General features: G+C 39.3%; 1 protein-coding gene across 1 annotated transcript in view; it reads left to right on the top strand.

The window, feature by feature from the left end:
• The window catches only part of cacna2d3a (calcium channel, voltage-dependent, alpha 2/delta subunit 3a), a 117,711-nt gene extending 103,036 nt beyond the window's left edge, over positions 1-14,675 (top strand). Inside the window, exons 27-36 of the mRNA XM_072367437.1 lie at positions 2,083-2,127; positions 2,221-2,283; positions 3,627-3,697; positions 5,644-5,719; positions 5,850-5,902; positions 7,372-7,427; positions 9,420-9,534; positions 12,777-12,889; positions 13,650-13,732; positions 13,850-14,675. Coding sequence (XP_072223538.1) covers positions 2,083-2,127; positions 2,221-2,283; positions 3,627-3,697; positions 5,644-5,719; positions 5,850-5,902; positions 7,372-7,427; positions 9,420-9,534; positions 12,777-12,889; positions 13,650-13,732; positions 13,850-13,942 — 768 coding nt within the window. The 3' untranslated portion in view covers positions 13,943-14,675. The remainder of the gene's footprint in view (positions 1-2,082; positions 2,128-2,220; positions 2,284-3,626; positions 3,698-5,643; positions 5,720-5,849; positions 5,903-7,371; positions 7,428-9,419; positions 9,535-12,776; positions 12,890-13,649; positions 13,733-13,849) is intronic.
• Positions 14,676-24,480: the final 9,805 nt, after the last annotated feature.

Raw genomic sequence — 24,480 nt, 5'->3', positions numbered from 1 at the left:
ACAACAGAATGAAAACGAGCAAGTTTTGACCATTTTTAGATAACTACATTCACGCGGACAGAATGGTTAGCACGTAGCAGCAGCATCTCATCCACTGTTGAAGCAGTGCTCAGTGAAAAAAATAAATTCAAACTGTTAAATTTTTGATTGTCATGTGCTGAACAGACAAACTGGCAGTGAGCTGTGTAAATAGTACTACTCACCAAAATTAGAATGACACAAAGCACATCAAGTCTAATGCTCAATGGCTCAATGGATTTCACTTGGTGTAAACTCAGCTTTTGGGTCTCATGTTTTTAAATGGCTGCTTCCACATTCTTTGTCAGTTGTTAGTGGTTGTGTGTTCATGCAGTGATGATGGGCTGTCAGCGTCACAGCATTCTTCATTTCTTAACGCTCCGCAGTCATGCACTGCTATTTAGAGCATTCGAAAGAGAGAGATCACAACTACAAACAGCAGATTTCATCAATGATCGTGCTCTTAGCAAACGGGATTCTTTTGTCTGAGCTTTGAGGAAAAAGTGCTGTTTCAGTTAGAGGGCAGAGTCAGTAAGCAGCGGGTGGAAGTTCTCCTTTGCACCACTCAGTCTGGTTCAAGAGAAATTTCTCAGAAAAGTCTGAATTTGTCTACTGTGAAAATAGTCATTCATCTCAGAAACCCCCATTTTCACATCTGCTTTGTCCAAAACAGATGAAGACTTTCCTGGAATATTGTGGAAATCAGTTCAATATTTTTCATGACGGCCAAGTGTTTCAGCTCTACATCTGTTTTCAATTAAAAACAGATTAGATAAAGTGTTGCCCAAAAAATTTTGTTGAGTGAAGACATGCATACATTTAACCTTTTACTGCATTAATTAATTACTAACAATCCAGTACTGTATCTGTCAACATGATTCTTTTGAAAGGCTTATTAATATCCTTATTATTCTTACATTTTCTTTTGACTTTTAGCTGTCTTAAGTTTAGTTGTAGTCCTCATACTCTGTTTAATCCCCAGCCACTGCTGCTTTGCAGATAAGCAACCAAAGAAGCTGAGAAAGCTACTACCTCGCAAAGAATCTAATCCAAGTAATCCGATAGCAATATTCTGTTATATCCTTCCCCAACAAAATCCTTCCCAAATGTTGTACAGACGCAGACCATGATAAACTGTCACAACTGTCTTACAAGCAAGCAAATTAAACTTAAAACATTTAAGCATCTTAAGAGGCACTGATTGAGTTCAGTTCTGTGGGTTCTTGTTTGATTTTCATTCTTGTTGAGTTTTCTAATTCCTCCATGCAATAGTTTTTAACTCACATCTATAGTGACTCAGTTGCTAACTTTCCCAAACTGTATCAGTTCCTTCAAAACATCAGAGTTAATCTGGATATCAATCGGCTCAGCGATGTTGATCACACCACCCTGTAGAGCCATGGAACATACTGCAGACTCCATCCTTTCCCCTGTGCAGCTGGAGCCAGGGCCTAGTTGCTGCATGTTCAGTGTCTGATAGCGAAGAAGCAGAGCTCATCGGAGCTTAAATTGGTTTTTCACCCATCATATCCCCTTGAATACAAAGAGAGAAGCAGTTGCCGCTGTCTCTCACACCTGCTCCTGAGGATTCTGTGTCTACTGTCACACAAAAACCATCACTGCAAAAACAAAAAACATGTGGCAGCTTTGCTTAAAAAAATATTTGAATTTGCCCTGTGCTCCTACTCTTGCTCCTACTCTTCTTTGTGACTGCATGGACATGAATGCCCCCTTATGGCTGTTTTGAATTGTCTCGTACAGATTGGTCCAAGTCAAAGCTGGGGCTGTGTAAACCTTTTTGTACTTTGTTTATTTTTTCATATATGAAATGGACAGCTATGGGATCATGAGGGAAATGTTTGCATATGAGCTCAGAATTCTACCTTTTAAAAACTGTTAACCTTTTTTAAACTTTCTACAAATAATGTTTAAATCAATCCTGATGGATTTTCAGCTGACAAAGGGCACATACTTTTTCAACTAATCTGCCTTGTTTGTTTGCGATGCCCACTTCAAATGCTGATATACTACAGTACCTAAATATATTTATTTGTCATATTTCAGTGTGCTGCATTAGATGGAAAATGCTCCATAAGCTGTGATGATGAGGTTAGTCAACTTTTCTTTTCCCAGTCGACCTTCCATTAATCCAGGACTGTTGCTTCTCACATTTGCCCTAACACGACATTCTCTATTTGACAGAATATTAATTGCTACCTAATTGATAACAACGGCTTCGTTCTGGTTGCGGAGGACTATTCTCTGGTGAGACATGGATACACAAGGAGAGGCCCATAAGACTTTACACAAGGAAAAAGGCTCACATGATTATTAAAAAAAGTCATAGTTTGAAACTTTATTTTTTTTGTTTTCTCTGAAAGGAGAAATCTGAATTCTTAAATGTAGACTTATGTCTCTGTGTATATTCTTTCTGCATCCTGTACGTAGTATTGTTGTCATTACAGTGCCCCACCATAAAGCATGCTGTCACTCTGACTTTGGCTCATCCAGAAGCCAGTCCGCTGGCTGTCACTGCCCTTCCTTGCCCCTGCATGTTCTTTTCATCTTTCTCTCACTTGCTCGCTCCTATGCTTAATTTTATCTTCTGGAGAGACAGAGCATTTAGAGTCTATGTGTCAAGGCGTTTCGTCTCATTCTTGTCATTAAGCAAAAATGTCATGAACTAATATGGTAACATGAGTGTCATTAATCATGATGTCGGGTTGAATGTGTAAGGGGTCAGGAGTAAGTCAGTTCTGGTGAGTAGGGGTCAGGGGTAGGTCAACCGCAGTCTGTGTGATTTCAGGCTGATTTTTGTGTTTAGAAATATTCTAAAACGCATACAGTTATGACATGTAACGCAAAAACAATCTAAGATTACATACTGTACCTTTGGCAAAGCTGAATAAAGAAATTCTTGGATTCCGGTCCATGTTGACACCAGAAAGCAACTACTTGTAAGTTTGGCCAAGCTCCAACCCTTGTAAAGTTTTCATGCAAATCCATTCATAACCTCTTGGGCGAAAGAAATAGAATATTCTTGAATTGGGCTTGTTCTAGCTAAGTTTTGCCATGAAAGCAATTGTTTTGGACGTGACCGTGTTAAGTCCTTCTTACAAAAGTTCAGACTTTTTTTCATTGGTCGCCCTTACTTTGAATCACCTCTAGCATGACACTGTACCCAACATAATATTTTTAATACAAATCGACTTGCAGACATTGTTCACTTGCACATTGTTGTGTTTCAAATTTCCTGCAGCTTATTGCATGGGTAAGAAGAGCTGTGATAATGAAAAACAGTGTCAAAGCTAAGTGAAAGTGTCAGAAGTAAGAAGGGGCTTCCCTTAAATGCTATGTCGAAGCTAGAGTAGTTATATCCAAAGTACAATAAGGCCAACCAGAAGTAATCACACCATCATTTGATCAATACATCCTCAATAATTACTATGAAGTAATTGAAGACTTATATCGTGGACGATCCCAACTATGCATGTGTCACTTTTTGAACTTTGAAAGTGTTTCCAACTGTATGAACAATGTTCTTAAAATTGAAATCTGGTTTTCATGACTTGTTTGAATAAAGACCGTTTCTGCCTTTTCTTTCTTAGACAGGAACATTTTTTGGTGAAGCAGAAGGAGCTGTAATGAGTAAACTCCTGCAGATGGGCTCTTTCAAGAGGTAAGGATTTCAAACTGCTTGTGTGTGAGCATGTACTTAGACCTGCAAGCTCAAGTGCGTATGTATCTTTGTAAATACATGTGCATGATATCAGGCAGGCCGCAGAATGAGAGCATGTCTCCCCTTGTGCTGACAGTTGAGCCATTCAGCGCTGAACTCCGACCCTGCACTCGGTGCATTTCTCCATTAAGGGATTAGAACAAATCTTTTCCTGAAACAAAAGAATTAAAAAGAAACGTGAAGTCTCACACACACACACGCATACACAAATGAGGGCACAGAGACATGCATATTGTGCTTGTTGTAAAGCTGTGTCTCCTGGAAAACGCCAGGAGCAGTGGGTGGCGACATTCTGCAATTCATTTAGAAATTTAATCCACAAGGGTACCTTTCCCAGTTTCCCAGAGCAGAAATACAGAAAAGCAGAAACAGATACACATAAATTGTAGTTTGAACACAGAGTCACTGTGGGATGATGTGAAATTTGTGCAATCTTTATGTAGTCACAGTGCTATGTGTGAATTTATATTGCACAGACGCTTACATCCACATTTCCAACTGTACAGCAGGTCTATACCCAACATTCACTTCTGCCTTCAGGCCATGGGTGAAGAGATTTCTGCCATGTTGTCTTGGTTTTAAAGATCAGTGACAAATCATTGCACAATTCATCCACAGTGACTCTATATCATAGGAATGAACCTCAAAAGCTGACAGCAAATAGTTTACAGACCCATCCATGACAACAGAGAGGCCTAAGTGCATGCTCCACTGATTATTTAATGTTTGATGATGGGATGTTTAAGACTGAGGAGGACTTATGACAAATGAATAATATGATTTGTGTAGGTGAAGTATTAATATGATGAGCAACAAAGCCTTGAGATCTTAATACTAATGAATCCAATATGACCTGTCTAAACCCAGAGTCATCTGTAGAAAACTGTTGCATTTTAGGCACAGTTTCTGTTTTGATTGTTTTTTAAAAAATAATGTCAAACGGCATTTGAATTGAACACAAACTGTAAGCATAATGACTAATTATTTTCAATGACTTTAGCATTATCCATCATTCAAACAAGCATTTCAAAGAGAAATTTATGAAAATATTCATGCACCCACAGACATAAACATTGATCATGTATCCATGCAAACACACACTCGTTCATAAACAGATGTTACTTTAGTCTAAGTTAGCTGCTAACAACATTATGTGGCCTGGCTTAGCACTAATTGATTCCTGGTGGTGTGTTAGAGCTGTGTGTCATCAGTGCTGTGACTGAGGTCTGAACATCGCCCAGGGCTACAGATAAAATGGGCCCACTCAGACATTACATGCATGCAAGAACAGACGCTAACACACAAGTATCGTCAGGTATATCAGACATTTTCCATGTGCTACAACAAAGAACGTCCAGTGAGGTGATGTGTGTGTACAAGTTAGGGCACCTTGCAGTAACCCCACCCAGACAGACATAGATCTCACACCCTCAGGGTCCACTAAGCCCTTAAATCCTCTGATATCCCTCCAATATCCCTCTAATCATCTACCAACCCCCCCTAACCCCCCCCCCCCCCCCCCCCCCCCCCCCCAACGCACACACACACACACACACACACACGGACACTTTCCTACATTACTTTGAGGAACCTCTCAGAAAGCTCTCGGCTTTGATTCGCTTTCCTTTTCCCATTCTTTCCATATCCATCCAATATATTACATCTAGATAACCTGGCAGTTATTGCAGGGGTGGGATCTTCACTTTCTGCTCCAACAGTGATTCAAAAGGCCCTTTAGGCATGTAATAAAAGAGCGAATGTGTGAATCGAGATGTATTTGAACTTTTTGGTTCTAAAAAAAAAAAAGTTTTAAAAGTCAAATCTCTGTCTCTATTAATGATCTTCTCTCTTCTTCTTCTTCTTCTTCACCATCTTTTTCTTCTCAGGGTCACTTTATATGACTACCAGGCGCTTTGTTGGGTCTATTCAGAGAGCAGCGACAGTGGACACACACTGCTGGATGTGAGTACGACATTCTCTTACGCACTCCAACTTCCATGTTAACAGTCCATGTAGTACAATGTCAAGCCTATATATTACAGCATAAACAACTCATGTCCAATTAATATTTTCTCACGCTTCTTTTCTATAGCCTTACTTCGCTTTCTTCTCAGCTGTGAAGTGGATCCTAACTGAGTTTGTCATGTAAGAGGTTTTTTTTTTGTGATAAAGTCTGTTCAGTGATAGCATAAGCTCTTGGGATACATGTGGTTTTGAGGACTTGTCCTCTTGTCCTGCCTCTCTGCTCTGAGATTAGCTGTAAGTTTATGAGACACTGTATATTAACCATGTGCCTGTTTCGAAGTCTTCACATAAGACATGTTAGTACAGTATGTTGATGAGATTCTCTGTGATCATAAGCAGTAATGGCTACCTGATGTTTCCTGTAACGAGGGTATTCGTGTGATGCCGCACTGTGGTTGTGGTTAGGTCCTGCTGGGTGGTCCATTACTGACACAATGCATCATGGGGGGTATGCCTTCTGTGAGATAAATTTGTATTTTGACACAGCAAAGACAATAGTTTTGCTTTCAAAGTATATCTTTATGTGCCTAATTTTCCTTCCATTTACTTTCTAATGAATTATAAGCATATTAATTCCTACTTAGAGACACACAAACTAGATCTAGACAGATGTATGCAGTTATACAGTCAATGCAATATTTAATGTTTTTTTCACATTGTTTCACATGAAATTCAACATTCACACTAACACATTGCAGTGATTTAGGTAATGATGTGACTTGATTACATCATAACAGTAATTGTAAAATTTTAGAGCTGATATAAAATGATGTACTCACATAAAAAACTGTCAGATTGTTCATGTACGCATCAGTACATGTGGAATTTTGTTATTTTCCTTTGGGATTGTTGCAGCACAAAACTGTTTTGATGCAAACCTTTAAAATATATTTGATTACATATTGTTTTAGGTGTTTTTGCTATTAAGTGGTTCAAGCAAGGAAAACTGTAACTGTACGAAAATCAAGGGATCAAAGTGTAACCATACACCAAATGTGTTTTATTTGACGAGTATTTTCAAAATGCAATGTTTCTGCAGCTCAAAATCAGAATCAGTACAGCCAGTATGAAAATATATAATGAAAATAAATGTTAATAACAACATGTTTTATTCACATAAAATTATATACAAAAAACAGATTTTTTTTAGCCAGTTTTTCTATAAAACTTCAAAGTGAATCCTGTATAAAATCATTCTTTGCAGGATCTTCATCTTGATTTCCTGAAATCACAGGAATTAAGGGGAATTAATGAACAGCTTTATTGAATTTGAGTGAAATATAGTGATTTGTTAGACTAGAAGGAAAGTTGCAGCAGTTTTATGAAATTGGACTACATTTGCATGAATTGTTGCAGTAGTGATATCACAACATCATGGAGAGAACGACATACAGTAAATATAATTTTCTGTAAATGTCTGTAAAGGATATGGTATTAAGCCTTTACTTTTAAAATAGTAGATTAGTTACCATGTGCAAATGTAAGCAGCTGTGATCTTCTGCACTCTTGGAGAAATTCAGCCTCGCAACGGTTTGTGTTACATAAACATTGGAGAGAAATGTTGTGTTCATCGTCATTTCCATATTTAGATTCCTGGTTGAATTCAACTTGTACAGCTGGTGGAACTCTGACCTCACTTCTAAAGGTAAGAGACTGGTCCTCATTTTATTTTCACTGTCTTATCACAGTTTTAAAAAAGGACTTAGTCAATTCTCAAACAATATGGGATGTACACGGCACTACAATAAATAAATTACAAAAAAATTTAGATAATTTAAATAATTTGAGAAATGCCATCAAATATTATAATCAGAGCATCTAAGAAAGTAATCAGAAATGTACTTTTGTGCATGTGTTCACATGCACACTTTTTCAGACCTGAACTATTTTCAATTTTTACTTTTTTTTTCAACTGAACTTTTAGTATCTTGCCTGTATAATAATGATAGTAAATTGGAAGTGTGCTAATTGTTTTTAATGATAATCTTTCTTTTTTTGTTTAAACTTAAATTTAACCAAACCATCTCAAGGCTTGTTTTTTTAAAGGTTTTTGTTGTATCTTTAAGAAAAACAAAAAAAGAAACAGAAAAAAGCATTAAAAAAAATGCTTTGTTAATTTGTTCCCTTTTTTCATTGACTTTTTTAGAAAACCACCTTGTTAATTTTGGGGTGGGTTCTTCTGAAGTGACAATCTGAGGAATAACACATCATGCACACAGTTTCACAATAACTCTGCTTAAATTAAAGTGAAACAAGGTTTGTTGCACGCTGGATGAATGTCATCAGAACTGACCTCCTGAGTTCTCTATCATTCCCTGTCCTTCTCCTCCTGGCCTGTCACAGTGTGACCATTTAAAAAAGCAAATAAAGAGAACTGGTCCGAACAGGACAGGGGTTTTATGTGCATTCGACGGTGCCTGTTTGTATGCATACAAATATGTGCATGTGTCTAGATGGGGGTTATACTTGATGTTTTTGTAATCTTGTAGGATAAATGTTATATTGATAATAGTGAGGCAATATATTTTATGTAAATGTAGAAAAAAGTCTTTCTTTCTATGTTTTTCTTTTCCTCTGGTTTTATGTCTTTTAAGCACATTCTCGTATTATTACTGCCAGACGAATGCTGTGATTCCTCATGCTTTATGAAGTGTCGAATACTATTTGCCTGTCTGGAATGAAAGCCTCACAAAGCAGCATCATATTGTAGTATTAATTGTAGCCAAAACCAATAAAATATTTAGTGAATGTGAGAGAGGGAGGGAGAAAAAAACCCACAATACGAAAGTCTATAAAATGCTTTCCTTGCACACTTTAATCCTGAATGAAGTGAAGCTGGGCATCGCTGCTCGCCAAGCAGTCGAGACAATTTCACAGCTGGCTAGCCTCAGGTCTTAGCAGCACTTTCTATATCTTTTTACAACAGAGACACAGGCTTGTGACACACAGGCGAAACACCCTAACTTAGCAGCCCGTAACCCAATCTACACGGCTTCTCGGGCTGAACTAATCCCAGACGTTTATACATGTATATAGCTTTTATGCAACACACACACCCACACGACAATGCTGCGCTGCTGACTCGCTGTAATTAGACCACTCCATTCCAATCACGCACATAATCCTCCATCTTTCGAAATCTGTGTGCTGTAAGAATGAGAAGAGCACGCTGATAAAGCTGAGTATTAAAACTGTCAGCCTGCATTTAATAAGTAAGTTTGCATGTTCACCCCTACTGGAAAACTAATAAACCAGCCTTCTTGTAGCATTGTTTCAAACCTCTTGGTGGCAGGAGTGATCAAGCAATGTTGTGAGAATGGCTGTCCTAGATTTACTTTAGAAATATTTCAAGGAGAACAAAAGGCTGCACTGGTTCTGAAAGGCTGATATCCGTTCTGCTTGTATATTTGTATGGATGTGGTGTGCAAAACTGTTTGCCTGCAATCTGCTTCAATGACTATTTTATGTGATTAATTTGACTCTCAAATGGGTGTTCTGTAACTTTGACTAAATCTTTTGTTACCCTTCTTTTGCTCTTTCTTCTTCCATCTCTCTTTATTTTCCCTTGTCTTCCTGCCTTTCTTCCTTTCCTTCTGCTGTTCCTTCTCACTTCTGCTTCCTTGCCCTCTTGCCTCAGCTCAGAGGATGGGTCGGACCATGCAGGTACCATGCGACACGGAGTACCCAGCCTTCGTCTCAGAGAGAACCATCAAAGAGAACATGGGCAACATTGACTGTGATGGCTGCTTCAAGTATGAGACACACAAATGGGAACAAAGTTACACTAATTTAATCAAAAGATCTATGTTTTGAGTAATCAGCTACCCACTGTATATCATGAAAGAAGCTAACAACAACAAATTAATTACTCTTTTAGCTCTCGTTTCACATTATTTTATCTATATAATTCCTGCTGATGGGAAACACATTTAAATCATTTGTTTTCTTTTGAAACCACTTTTATCCAGACAGTCTATCAGAGACACACACTCGAACACATGCAGACACTAACTCTGTCCTCCGGCAGTTTGAAATACGAGGCACTCAAAGATGAGGGAGAGAGGTGGAAAAAAAAGGCTTCCTTTAAAAATGGGAAAATGAGTGTGGTCCCCATTAACAATTTGGGATTTTCTGTCAGGCAATTGTGGGGTGTTCTCTGGATCCCTCCAATAGGCCCTTCATTGCTCCCAGCTGTGGAACTGCCAAGGAGCTCAGAAATCTGTATTTGTGTGTGTATGTGTGTGTGTGTGTTTTCCTTGTGTGTCTGCTGCTGGTACACCCCCGCAAGGTCAGCAGGGTAACCACTGCCCTGGGTGCCAGGTCTAAAATGTGGTCGGGGATGCAGTCAGACCCTAAAACACACTCACAACACCTTCTGAAACACTCACAGCCACCCATGTGTACACACATGACAGAGGCATCCTTCTCCAGTGATAACATAGGAAGTGGCTTAGCAGGCAGTGCTGCATGCTCTAAGAAACATGTTGCCTTCCAATAAAACACAACCAATCCGACAAAGTAAAATGGACTTTTTATTTCATTTATGTGGAATTTTATAGCTCATATTTGTAATAGAGGATATTGGTGATAAACATCTGTTTCACGTTTCTGACTGACTGAGGCCTTTCTCTTGTATTTTCATTGAGCCACGTGTGTATGCTTTATGCTGTAGGAAATATACCCTAAGCCTTTGCCTGTTAAACCACTCTTTACAGTATTTTGACTCTATGTGTGCATATGTGTGTCATTATTTGCACATGTCCATTACTTCCTCATTGGTGTGACAAAGCATTAGAAACATTCAATTGTAGTGAAGACTGTAATAGGTTAAGTGCCCCAATAGTAGGATTTGGCCTCCGGGAATGCTTTTTTAGCTTTTCTGCTGAAACAAGAGAATCAAAACAAAAAATGTTTCTTCAAGTGGACTATTTGTCCATTTGAAAACACTGATCCCTCGACTCCATATGCAGTTTTTTTTCCCTCTCAACCATGACAGAGTCATGTCACGAAAACAGAGAGGCTGGAAGTCCAAGCGAACAACAGCTTCAGCTGGTGAACATGTATCTGTTACATGTCTTCAATCCAAGTAACAGTAATAGTAACACTACTGTTTAGAAACGTATGCATATTACTGTATTTTTTTACTTTTGTTCCATAACAAAACCTTTTAAAACTAATTCTGAACACTTTGAGATGAAGAAGGAAGGCACTTTCCTATTTCATTTTGTGCACACTAAAGGATGTATGTTTGTGTCATAGATGCATCAAAGTCCCACAAATGATTTTTCTTTAAAATAAACTTCTCCTTTTTTTAAGTCGCATTCATATATTTTCTATGATTTTTCCACCCATGTTGTTCAACCAAGACATTCTATTCCCAACATCTGTGGGGGCTAAACATTGGAAAAGTCCTGTTTGAGTCTTTCTAAAATATTTGTACTGAAATCATGTAAAGTTGATCAAAATCGTGAGAATATTGGAAAAGATGATGCTCTTTTACCCCAAAAGTCTTAAGAGAAAATAATGTAATAACATCATTTCTTTTTGACATTACATTATACATTTTTACACTTTACAATTATAAAGCTGCACTCAGAAATTACTGGTCAAATTTCCCTACAGTGATGTCAGATATTTCTGAAAACCACATAGTAAGTGTAGTTGTGGTTGTCATGCTATCCAGTAATTCAATCCTTTGAGAAATATAAGCATCCTTCATTGAATTCATTCTTTACTTTCTTTCAGTAGGTGGATGTCCTTGTTGTCGATTTCCCTGCAGGCCAAAATGTAAAAGCCATAGTCCAGTGAGGCGATGTTCAGAACAAATCACCTTAACCATCTAAGTTTGTGCTAGAGAGAGACTGCATTGATGTCTGTCACTGTACTTGCATGTGTCTAGGGGATATGTGTGCATTCATATGCGGTATGGTACTTCCTTTTCCAGCACTGGGTATATTCAAGGCCAGCAGCTGTGCTGTCAGGATGTGTTAAAGTCTTTGCTCTAAGATCGTTTGCTCTGCTTTCTGTCAGCGGGTAGAGCTCGACTGGCCCGGAACTGTGCTGGGGTGAGAATGAATTACCAAAATCTTACCAGATCTTAACTCGCCTTGATAGACACTGGATTGGTTTATGTGCTGGATTGGTTTGATTTGGTTTGTTGGTCACAGTGGGTTATTTGTATTAGAGTGTGATGGATCAGTACTACTAAAGGATTGCTCATTAGTGGTCAGGTTAAATTGGTCATATTATTAATTCAGTGACGATGGAGATGTTTCTGTAGATGTTAGGCCAGCTTTAATTTGTCAGGTCTTGCCATCTTCGTCTTTGTCCCCCTTAACAAGAGCGTAGAAAGTGTATCCATGTACACTGTGTTTTTACATCTGTGTGTTCAACAGGTTCATGTTTTCATTCGGGTCTGACAAATGCTTCATTGAATTTGATAAATCACCCAGCTGTAGCAGAAGAAGTGGGAAGAGAGAAGCAAGAGATCAAAAAAAAGGGGGATAGAAAGAGGAGATCCTCTTTACGAGCTCTCTTCTTCATAAAACTTGTCCATGGACATAAATCACTGGGCAGGAGGCCGAGACAAGGCCTGATCTCTCAGGCCAGTAAAACACATCCATGGAAAGCTTTGTGCACAAAAGTGTTGTTCACATTTGGCTCTCACTGGACTGTTTTATATTCAGCAACACTTCATTGATGCTCACCCTGGATAGGATATAACACGGAGTGAGAGAATTAGAGATGTATGCGTGTATACATGTGTCTGTTTGTATAAGCCTGTCTGTGTCTCTGTGTGTTTATTGACAGCTGGCGATAAGATATTTCATCCCCTTGACATGGATCCCATGGAGTCTCCAGTACATATCACCTCTCTCAGTGGAGAATGTGATGCCCATGCACCTTGACTGCCAATTTCACTCTTCACTGCTTTCTCTCCCTGGCTGTTTCCTCATCTTTTTTTCTGTCTCACTGTCTGTGCTGTGATTGTCAGGTCCTTTGTGATTCAGCAGATCCCCAGCAGTAATCTTTTCATGGTGGTGGTGGACAACAAGTGTGACTGCAGCATGTTTGAGCCAATCACCATGGACCCCATCGAGATAATGTATATCCTTCAATTTTCAGAGACTGAAGAAATGGGGAGGGGGCTATCCCAGATATGGTGGGCGAATAGGAACAGGTTGATTGAAGGGTGTTGTTCCTTTTCCACTTTTTGATTTTCCAGTGTTAGAATTGTTGGCAGTGCATATCCACATACTGTAACTAGGATGGGAATGATGTAGGATATTTGAATGTGTTGGAAATTTTTCAAAACTTTGTTCCATTCCACATCTTGTGGGTAAAATAATTCAAATTGTTGTGGGGACAAAATCTGAGGCTTGTGTACAGAGACACCACTCCACCATGTAGAGAGTAAAGGGCTTTGTGAGTGACTTTGAACCATGTTATAGCACACACTGTGATGTCAGAATCGTGATCATGATAGCTGACACAGGCAGCTCAAAGAGGCTTCAGACTGAAAGATTTTAACCACAAAACATGCTGGAGTCTCCTTCATCGTGCATTTCTTTGAAACTTTATGCTGTTTATACATCTCCTCTTCTGTTTATTTTATTGTGGAGTGCAGTATAAAGTCAGCTATCCTGTTGCTATGCAAAGAAAAAAACCCATCAAACTTTACTCAAACTTGCCTTTTTCTTTTTTTTCATGCTGTTTTCTTCCTTGCCCTGTAGTTGAACCTCATTGCATTTTGCACTCACGAAACATGCTTTTCCTTCTATTACAAACAAGAAATATACACAAGCAAAAAGAAAAAGACCCTGTGGAGTGTTCACTTTGTCCGTTACTGCCTTAACTTCAGCTGCACATAATGAATCCCTCAAATGCGAGCGACTTAAGATGCAAAAAGACAGGAGGCGCCCAGATACCTGCCACCCTTTCCATCCGGAGGTATTTCCCCCACAAGCACATATACTTCATAAACAAACACACACCTCTCACTATCATGGTATATTTCTCATCCAAATGTTCCATGTCTGACCATGTCATCCTCTCCTGTGTCTCCAGGAGAACTCAATGGAGTGTGGAGGAGCCGTGACTCTCACCCCGTCTCTTGTGGCAACACTGCTCTGCATTGTTGTGGTGCTGCTCACTAGGTGACCAGAGCTGGCCACGCCTCTCCATCCACAGCTTGACTTGGATTGGCTTGGCTCGGCACACAAACAATACCACAGAAAATAACACTTTTGCCCCACAAGAAATCGTGTCCAATTCCAGCTCAGCATCTACAAACTCACTAGTCCTGAACTATCTGTACCCAAGGTACATATTTGAAAGGACTGACAATAGATAGTATTACAGATGCTAAGTAATGGTCATTAAGGTGCTTTTGCGATATCACATGGGCTGCACAGAGAAGTTTTTTGGGTCAAACTTAATTTGGACAAACGCACTGCAAACAATGCACTTAGAAGCTTAAAATGGCAGAAGTGGTGTAGCAAAATCCACTAACATTAACACTACAGTGTTCAGTCTTTTCAGGTAGCCGCTAAGGGCTTGGGTCTGTAGCTGGGCTTGGAACTGGGCAGTAGAGCCACGAAACACCCATGTGGAGGGACACAAATGCACCTTTCCCTGACTTTTCATGGACAATATTGATTCTGAAGATTAAAAGAAAACACTGAAAATGAATATGTTTTCATGTGGCTGGGGTCGTCATGACATGTTTGTCTAATATTTTTGTTTTCATGATAAAAAAAAAAGTTCTACTATATACTGTACATGAAGAAAAAAGACAAAGTTTTATCTATAATTTGCAAGTGGTACCCATAAACTGTGACTATGAGATTTTGAGTCCTCTGATGTGAGTGGTTGTTAATATCTGAGCTTTGCCTTATGGAACAATGTTGGTTCTGTTTGTGTACTTTTGAAATAAAATTATGTTTAAAATGTATGGTGTTGTTAAAGTCTGTGTTATTTCAAAGCATCTATCTCCAGTAGTTCGCTGTTGGGAAATATTTGGCTGATTTTTAGGCCTCCACATGAGCAGAGATGTAGCAAGCATGACTGTGTGTGTGCACATGCCTCTATTTGTGTTTGTGCATCTAGTGTTTCCCTATTCTGTCATCCATGTCCTGTCCTCCCTGGATGCTCTCCAACCCATAGAGAAACAATAAAGACCAAGACACTTGAATTGAAGACCGACCACAAGATACATCTGTGTTTGTTTAGCGATAGAGACTAACAATCGTGCTGCATTTTCTGACAATTCACATTGTAGACACAAACATGCTTTATAAGTCATACTGTTGTTTGATTAAAAAGTAACAGAAAGTTTTTTTTCTGAGACCCTGTAAATGCCAGTGAGAGGAAGCTCTGCTGTGGTCTGCGTGTCAACACCAAGGTCCCTGTGGTAAACAACGGGGCATGCTTCATCTCCCTCTCTTTCCCCACCTCTCAACCAGCCAATTTTACTAACTCCATCCTCCTCCTCCACTAAAAAGGTAACTCTCAGTGTACAATCAGATATCTGCTGTCACTCTGATTCTGTCCCCTGATTCTGTGCAGAACTCTATGACTCTGATCATTCCCAGTACTCTTTCTCTGTCTTTGCTCCAAAACACTCTAACTTGCTTGTGTTTGTCACCACATAATGGGAGTGAAGCGGTTTTGGGTCAACACGTATACGATCCGGTCTGTGATTCCTTCCTGTTTGACAGATGATTTATGGGAAAGTGTGCGAGCACAAAAGGCAGCCTTGGGAAAACAATCTTCTTTAATCTTCTTTAGGTGGAGCTGCTGCAATGGCAACCCTGTTACAACCTTCCTTGTTCCTGTGAGTGATAAATGCTCATCTCAGTTTTCTGTAAGCTGCTTTGCATTGATAGGAGATACATAACCTAGACATGTATGCATTGACTCTCTTTTGTAAATTGTTCACAGCATACAGCTTATATGTATAAAGGAAATACACAGACGATGATAGTCAGCTGGTTTAATAAAAAGAAACAAATTTTAAAAAGGACAAGTTGAAAAAGATTTAGATTGCACCTGATGTTATTGACTAACTGTATATTTGAGATCCATTTAAAAAAGACATATCTGTTTTCATTTTCATTTAATTTGTAGTTAAAGTCCCACGCAAATGTTTACTTGGAAGCAAGCTCCAACCTATATCCTATGTCTATCAAAGAGACTCACTCAAAAACAAACCAAGAGAGAGACACATTTCTAAAAAGGTGTCTGCATTCCTTCCCAATGATCCAACTGCACTGCTGTTTGAGGTGGTAAAGAAACCCTGAGAGACAAGTCACTGATCACTTGAACACAATGCCCTGAAAGGGCCCTGCAATTCAAAACACACCAATCCATCAGCACTCACACTGTTCTAACATTGTTTGTTTGCCATTCTCTTGACTGCACGAGAAATCTCCTTTTGCCAATATACGGGAAGACAGATGATGGTGAATCACAAGTATTCACCTAAACATGAATTACCCTTGCATGATGAATACAACATGCAGTCACAGAGGCGGTCACACAGAGGGCAAAGCTTTTGGTGTTACCTCCAATGGAGTGGATCCCATTGGTGGTTTGCTTTGAGTACCACAGATATTTAAATGGAAATGATTCTGAACCACACCAGGACCACACACAGGGCCGATGACCACAACATGGCAATGGTAAGACATGGTGGGAAAACATGGGAATATTATCTTGTCACCTTTGTCATTCTCTCAATCTTTTGGATTGAGCATTCACAGATTCATCTTAACACTCTGTCCCCGGCCCTGCCCTTAGTTACCACCTCTTCTCCCTCCTTTTATCCTTTTTATTGCTGCTCCGGCCACATTTCTTCAGCTGCAGTTGTGATAATGACTAGATTTCTCAACTACCAACACATGCATATGCCTACTCACTCCCATATCGGAGAACTGAACCAAACCCCAAAGGCAGATTTGTTCCTGCAAGTGCCAGGAGACACATTCCTGCCAAGGTGGGGAGGTGCCAGCTGAAAACATACACTCTCAATACACAGGTGCATATATAGAGAGTAAGTCGTCAACCCCATGCTGTGACAGGAAGAAAAGCGTTCAGTATTTAGGGACCTCTTAGTGAGCTTGAGGACCTGACAGCCAGCTGTACTAATACTCTGTGTGTGAGTGTGTGTCTGTAGTTTACAAGAACAAGAAATGTCTAATTTCTTTTGCATACAGTATATATCTGGGAAGAAGATTCCACATAAATTCACAATCTTGAAGTTTATCAGTTTTCTTTCTGATATACTTTAGACTCTGCTGCAGCTTCGTGTTGAACAAAACCAGAAAAGGTCGGGCATGTATTTAACATTCCTTTCTGTGTTTGTCCAAACAAGCTGAGGAAGATTTCTCAAAATTAGCTGACAGTGCATCGAGCCCTCGAAAAGCCTAATTCGCTCACACATGGCAAGCTAAGCAATGGCCTGGAGGGGCATACATATTGGCTCCCTTAAACAGGAAGTGGCTAAATGGAGACCCCTGCCTTGCTTCTGCCACTCATATGCATGCAGGCTGTTTTTAGAGTGAAGGCCGACTTAACAAAATGAACAGTCAGGAGTGCAGTAAGAAGAGTAAGAAAGAAAAGTGAGATTGGAGGTCAAGGAGGCAATGGAGGGAAAGGGCGGGCTGATTGCGGCAGGGTAGGTGGTCTTATGATATCATAGTGCTAAGCAAGCAATACTATTGGCTTCCAACCTCGGTTTGTCCCCAGGTCTTGGTGCTGAATTTGGACTGAGAACCACAATAAGTATTGTAAGCACTTCAGAGTTTCCTCGGATCACAGTTCATCAGCATCAGCATGTTTGTCTTGGATGGGAGATCGATCAATGAGCTAGGGACTATTGGGGTTGTTGGCTCCCGGCTGCCTGCTATAAACCCTGCTGTGCTGATGAAGGCTGAATGTTGATGTGATAATTGATGCAGTGTTTTTCTGTACATGGCGTCTCTGGGCATGATGTGGTTACATCAAGCTTTTATGAAAGTATGTGTGTGCATGTGTGTGTGTGTCCATCTGTCATGTTTGATTTGTATTTCTATACCCCAGCTGGAAAGCTGCTCCTGCTAACCCTCTATGAACTCAGTGTGGACAGCACTAGATGTTTGCCCTTACGGGCTCATCAGTCTGTGTGTGTTTTTGCATCACACACATGATATGTTTGTTTAGCTTTTGTTGTGAAAAAAAATAAAATATATATATATATATATATATATATACATACAGTTCTATATATAGCATTGTAATGCATTGTATAGCATTGTAACCAACAACTTTGTGGAGACCATAATGCAGAACTCAGGGTTTAAAGGGCTGCTAAACAGTACTGTGTAAAAGCCTTGGGCCGTATCTCATTTCTCTATATGAAGCCAGTAAAAGAGGAAATATGTGCAGCATTTTATTGTAACATGCGCAAACAGAAATGAAAAAACTGTATTTTAGACATGATTTGTTTGAAGTATTCTTCCGGAATAGTTCTCAAGGCTTGTTGAAGGACATTCCATAGCCCCTTTTGATATTTGCTGCCTTTTGTTCTGCTCTCAATCAAGATGGTCCCTCACTGTTACTGTAATGTTGAGGTCAGGATTCTGGGGTGGATTCATTGCTCCGTAAGACCTGCTGCCACTGATTTTTAGTCCTTGTGTCATTCCGTACACCCTAGACTTTTTCCCTGTTTCCATTCCTTAAAATGGCTTCAGACACTTTTTTTTCTGATAAGGCTTTGATAAACAGTAAATCAGCTTAAAGGCTAGATACATTTCCCAGGTACTCCTCATCTGCCGGACTTTTTATTAGGTCTGCCACTCCTTCTTTGTTCACTTGTCCAGTTTCCTCAAATTCCTCATACATCACATACATCACACCATGTGAAGGTATGCAACGTTTTCAGCTATTATCTCTCTATCTGGGAATCTTATTTCTGATGCAAACTGTGTTGTGAATTTTCTTCTTTTTTTTTTAATTTTCTTGATACTAGTAAATGTGAACAATGTCATATGTTTTTGCATATGTCCAAAGCAAAATTCTTAAATACATTCAGAATGCCTGGATAACTATTGTTCAAGAGCACTTTAAGTCTAGGATGCATGAAATAAAAGAATTAAGGGTGGCTTAAGACTTTTGCACAGCACTGTGTTTTCTTTAGCATCAGAGTTAGACGGGTTACATTTTTAAAATCTTAAATCTAAGCGCTTAAGGTTGTACAGGCAGAGGTTTCTATCTTTATTAAGGCTCTTTATAAATCCTTTTCAGAGCCTTAATATTAATAAGTATAACCATTGGAAAAAGCTTAAGTTTTAGAAAAGTATCTCAGAGTACAACTATCTGAGTTAGGACTGGTTAAGTAAAGGTCACAAGAATTAGGATGATGGTTAGGGGAGTGCATCATCATTTCAATGGCAAGTCCTCAAAAATATAGTAAAGCAAGAATTGTGTGTGTCCCCACACACATTTGGCTGAACTGATGAGCCACATGTTCTGTGTAAGTCTGGCCTTCGGATTTCAACGCCCTTATTTCACATAGCATAGCAGTGAAAGCAAGGCTAAGGTTACAACCACAGGCCCTGACAGAAAAATCGCTACAGCAATGTGACATTTATATGCCCCAGTGTCACCCACTTACCCCGTTCTCTCCTCGACTTCACCCATCATTACCATCTTGACCATAGGAACATCAGTGTATTTGCTCTTGATGTCTACCACAGCTCTTTGTCTCCTCCTGCTCCCTCGCATTTTCATCACCATCACTCTTTTTTCTGTGCTGCAGCTGTATGTTGCTGTGAATTTCTGCATGCCTATGAGTCCAGCATGCACTTGCTTATATTTGTTTCAGGTCCTCTTGCTCTCTCTCACCCCAACTGTAAAATTCAGATGTTATGACATCACGGCACGGCGACATGGGACACTGACAAGTAGTTTGTGGTTGAGGCTTGTCGGGTTGTGATGTCGTCTGTTTGTTTTCTGAGATCTGCAGTTGGAGGAGAGTCCTGGGGAGCCAGTTGATTAGGGTTCTTATTTGTGTGACTGTTACAGTTCCACAGTTACAGTATGGGCCATGATGTGACTAAAAATAATCAGAGCTTTAAAATTCTCTGGATATGATCTCGTCATAGCTCAAAGGCACAGTGTGTGGGTGTGTGTACGGTTACATGTCTGTGGGTGGGTTTATGTGAATGTTTGTGATTTATGTTGCTTATTCATGGGTGTATAAAGAGCCTTATTAATGAGCTGTGTAATCCAAAAACCCTGCAATGTGTCATTACTGTGGGAGGAAATAGGAAACTTACACAAACTGGATTTTGCCTACAACAGAGAGGGGACCAGAAAACTAGGCTGAAACAGGCAGAGGCCAAGAAAAGACCAGAAAGAAAGGATGGATGAGGTAAGATATAATGGAACGATGAAGAAAGGAGCAAACATATAATGTCTCATTAATCAACTGCAAATAATGATACATTTTAAGTGATTTCAAACTTTTGGAATTAGTAAGTAAGTTGTTGAATGATCTGATCATCTCTTCTTAATTCTGTATTATACCTGTGTGTATTCCTACCTGCAAAGCTTTTTGTCTCAGGACACCCTGCCAAGAAACAATGTTGGAAAGGATTCAAAAGGCCCTCCATCTCTCCCAGCAGGCAGCTGTGAGAAGTATCCCCACATAACACCGCCTTATTACACTAAATCCAACTTGACATAGTCTATTTTTTTGTTGTCATTGTTATTTATGTTGAAAATTCTCAGGGATGTTAGCAAAGGACAAGTATAGAATTGGATAATAGTCTGGTAAGGTCACTGGTATGATATCCAGTGCAGCCTTTTTACAGTACAACTGTTTACCACCCTCCTTCTTCCATCTACCCGTCTTGTGATCTTTTCTACAAAATATTTCCTTCTCTGTTGTGGTTCATGGATAGTCCTTTGTAAACCACTCTTTGTGCCATCTCCAATGAAAATAAATTGGAGTAGCCTGATTTGAAATGTGCAACAACAGGTGGACAAGATAGAAATGGAATTAATTGAAATTGCTTCAGCAAAGCGTTTTACTTTCAGCATATTTTGAATATTTGACATAAGCAAATGATGTTAAAGTTCCAGTTCTGAATATTTCGGGAGATCTAAAGGCAGAAATGCATTATTTACAACTAAAGCATGTTTTGAATTAAATTAGATTAATCAATTCTCTCAGAACAAGCATTTTATATCCGGATACTATGCAGAATGTCCTGCTTGCCTCTCTGTCATGATGCAGCACTGTGTTGCAATAGTAGCTCATGATGGACAAGTGGGCCTTTCAGATTTTTTTTTACAGCCATCCTACACTAGTTCTTTCTATGCACTAGAGATGAGAGGACTGAGTAGGGGGTATCCAGGTCTACTTTGGAAATAGAGAAAACATACAGAAACAAAAATCCGGGTGCTAAACTGTCCAGTCTGTGGTTCAGACCTGACACCCAACATTTAGTTTATTATTGTTGGACAGCTTAAAGGTCCCATGGCATGCTGTTTTCTGGCTTATCTGCAAAAATTATGTATTATTATCTTAAACATCACCCAAATATATGCATGTATATATTAGTATATATAGCATATAGTATTTTTCTGCAGAAAGAACTGGTAAAAACTCTCTGCACTTACATGTAACAATGAATGAAAGGCAGGATTGGTGGAATTCTCCAGGCAAAGCTAGAACATCATTTTCAGTTAGTGCATCAGGAGGAACGAGTGATCTGCTTGTACTTTTCAGACTATGGTACATTGTTTTTGTGTCAGAGATGTTTTCAAGAAAATATATTTCTGGTTGTGAGGGCGAGTTCACCTTTTTCAGCTTCTCCAATGACTCGACAATCTTGGATCAGTGGATGCAGTTTGAGGTTTTTTATAATTTTTTTTGGGTTAATAAATGTACACACATTTTCTCAGAAACACAGTTACTCACACAAGCAGGTACAGAGCATATTTACCAGATAGAGACGTCCTGCTGTAATCTTCGTCATGGAGCTGCTACTTCGGATCCTATTTTGGCTCAGACATGTACAGCTGGATCTCATGTTTTGTCAAGCTTGAAAACGTAGTGTGTCAAAGTGTTTTCTTGTTTATGTGTTGTTGTAGCTTCCAAGCCGGCATCTGTGGTGGTGCATATTCACAAGTCACTGCCATCCCCTTCTCGGACCCCTCAGCAAACCTCCAGGAATTTGACCAATCAGAGTATTCTTTAGCTAGAACCTCCTATTCTCAGGAAGAAAGCTTCCCCCAATATTAGGCACTCCTTTATTCTGAACTGATCACTAATTATTTCTTATGAAGCAGGCAAAGCCTATGTAGAGGTACCCATTGGAAATGATGGTAAATGGTAAATGGACTTGTACTTGTATAGCGCTTTTCTAGTCTAACTGACCACTCAAAGCGCTTCACTACACTAAATTATCATACCATGTCCACTTTAAATCACCTACTGAGCAATGGGGAAAAACATTTTGCTTTTTAAAACTACAGAACTTGCTCTTCTCAATGCTCAAGCACTAACTGGATGATTTTAAAAGTAGTTCAGCTTGTTAAGACTGCAAGTTTGGTAAAAAAAAAAAAAAAGATTAATTAAATAACACAAGATAAATAACTAAATTAATTTTCAAGTGTCTTCAAGTGTCCTGCCTTGGGAAAAACCTAGCAAAGATGAAGCTGCTGATGGTTTTCAACACCATATTAAAGTTTATCTTGTTTTATAGTGAATATTTGACAGTTTTTTTTCCAGTTATGATGTCATTCATTCATCATAGGTGATAAAGTGTTTTCATAATCACATGATCACCACTACTGTAAATCAACATTAGAGCTTACTACCATTTTCTCTAAACGCTGTCCAGGGCAGGATGTCAAATTAAGTCCAACCCTGTCTCCTTGAAATTATGTTTATACACCACTAATTTGTGTTGAGTGCCAAAGGGTTACAGAGTATGTGCAGTTTAATATGAGCATGAATTAGACTAGAATTTCTGGAGCCTCGAGTATTTCCCAGATGTGTCCTCCAAAGTTTAAATGTAAATTATACCCCTGGATGATTGTGAGTTGAGGGTGAAAGCAGGCACAAACTGCTTGGTCTGAATTTCTCATTTTCTTATTTTTTTTATTCAGGGAGGTGTAATTTCCTATTCTGGTGGACCTCCTGGCAAACGGCCTGTCTCTTCTCACTGGCATGGCACTGGCAATAGGAGAAACAGGTGTTTGTACCAGGTGTGTGTGAGCATGTGTGTGTTTGTGTTTAATCACACGCGCATGCGAATTACCAGGTGTGTATTACGTTATAGGTGGTAAGAGAGGTAGGGAAACCTGAGGGGTCACAGTTGATCACAGCTGACATCCACAAGATGAAATTCCAAATATCAAACACTTTTGAATGGACTGAGTTCCAAACAAACTTTACCAGGTCAGGTCCCTGACTTTCGCTAATTTTGGCTGACAGACAAATAGAGAAACAGCTTTGCCTCACCTCCAGCTTTGCATTAGGAATAATAGTTTAATAGGTGATGTAACAGAGATTCAAAACCTACTCTGCGGGTGGACTTAGCTTGTGTGGATGCTGAACACTTAATGTTTATGTAACATGAACGGTGCTCTTTGATAAACCCACCAGCGTTTACGTTTGTAAATGTTTAATGAATACCCACATTCCCCATTAATGTCATTGCTAAGCATGAGAAAGATAAACATTAAAGCTGTTTAACAGCTGAGTGGTCCCACTTTATTTTCACCCACATCTTCATACCTTCTTATGAAAACCTGGATGGCTGATACACACTCAAGACCTGGCAGATAGTCTGACTTTGGTTTGAGGACTTCCACTTTGAGTGTTTTACCTGTATTCTCTGTCTGTCTGTCTCTCTTTCAGTCAGTCCATCTTTCTTCTCCTTGTGTGTGTGTGTGTGGTGGGGGGGTGGTTCACTTACACAATTTATTTCATGCAGGAAAAAAGACATTGTGGGCTCATAAATCAAAAACACTTTATATAAAAAGAAATGAAAGCCGCCTACATGTGGGATGTTTTAGCTCACATTCTTAGCAGTTCGACATGTAATAAAAGAAATATGGAATTTTCACCTCAGGTCTATATCAATAAAACAAATGTGAGCACTGCATGCTTTGTGTTCTTGCACTCACACTGTATTATGGCATTTACATAACTTGATTTGTGAGACACAGGAGTGGATGTTGAGGCCAGCAAGGCAAACAGAGTGCATGTACAGTCTCTCTGGTGTAATATACACCCCTGCAAAGATAATTCTTATCATAGCAGACATATGGCTTAAGGCCCTTTGATGAGTAAGGTTCCCAGAACATTAATGGACAGGTTTATATTTTACCTTAAATCTTAGACCACTTTTACATCAAAGGGATTAAATGCACTGTATTGAAAGAAATGTCTACAAATTTGAACAATTGTTTATCCAATTAAAATGAACAAATCCTCAGATGGTTTTTAATGCATATACACCCTAAAACTGATAGTTGAAAGCTTATCTGTGCACTCTAAATGGCAGCTTAATTTGATTTTCCCTGTCATATTGAATCTATCATCCTGCACACCAGTTAACTTATAACATAACTGCTAGTCTGCTAAAGCCAGCACTGATCACTATAATATGTGCTGCTGTTTGTGGGTTTTAAACGATGGG

Source organism: Leuresthes tenuis, unplaced genomic scaffold (assembly GCF_036924035.1).
Source record: "Leuresthes tenuis unplaced genomic scaffold, fLeuTen1.0.hap1 SCAF_16, whole genome shotgun sequence".
Taxonomy (NCBI): Eukaryota; Metazoa; Chordata; class Actinopteri; order Atheriniformes; family Atherinopsidae; genus Leuresthes; species Leuresthes tenuis.
The sequence above is the reverse complement of the archived record's forward strand: the minus strand, read 5'-3'. Positions and strand labels throughout refer to the sequence as shown.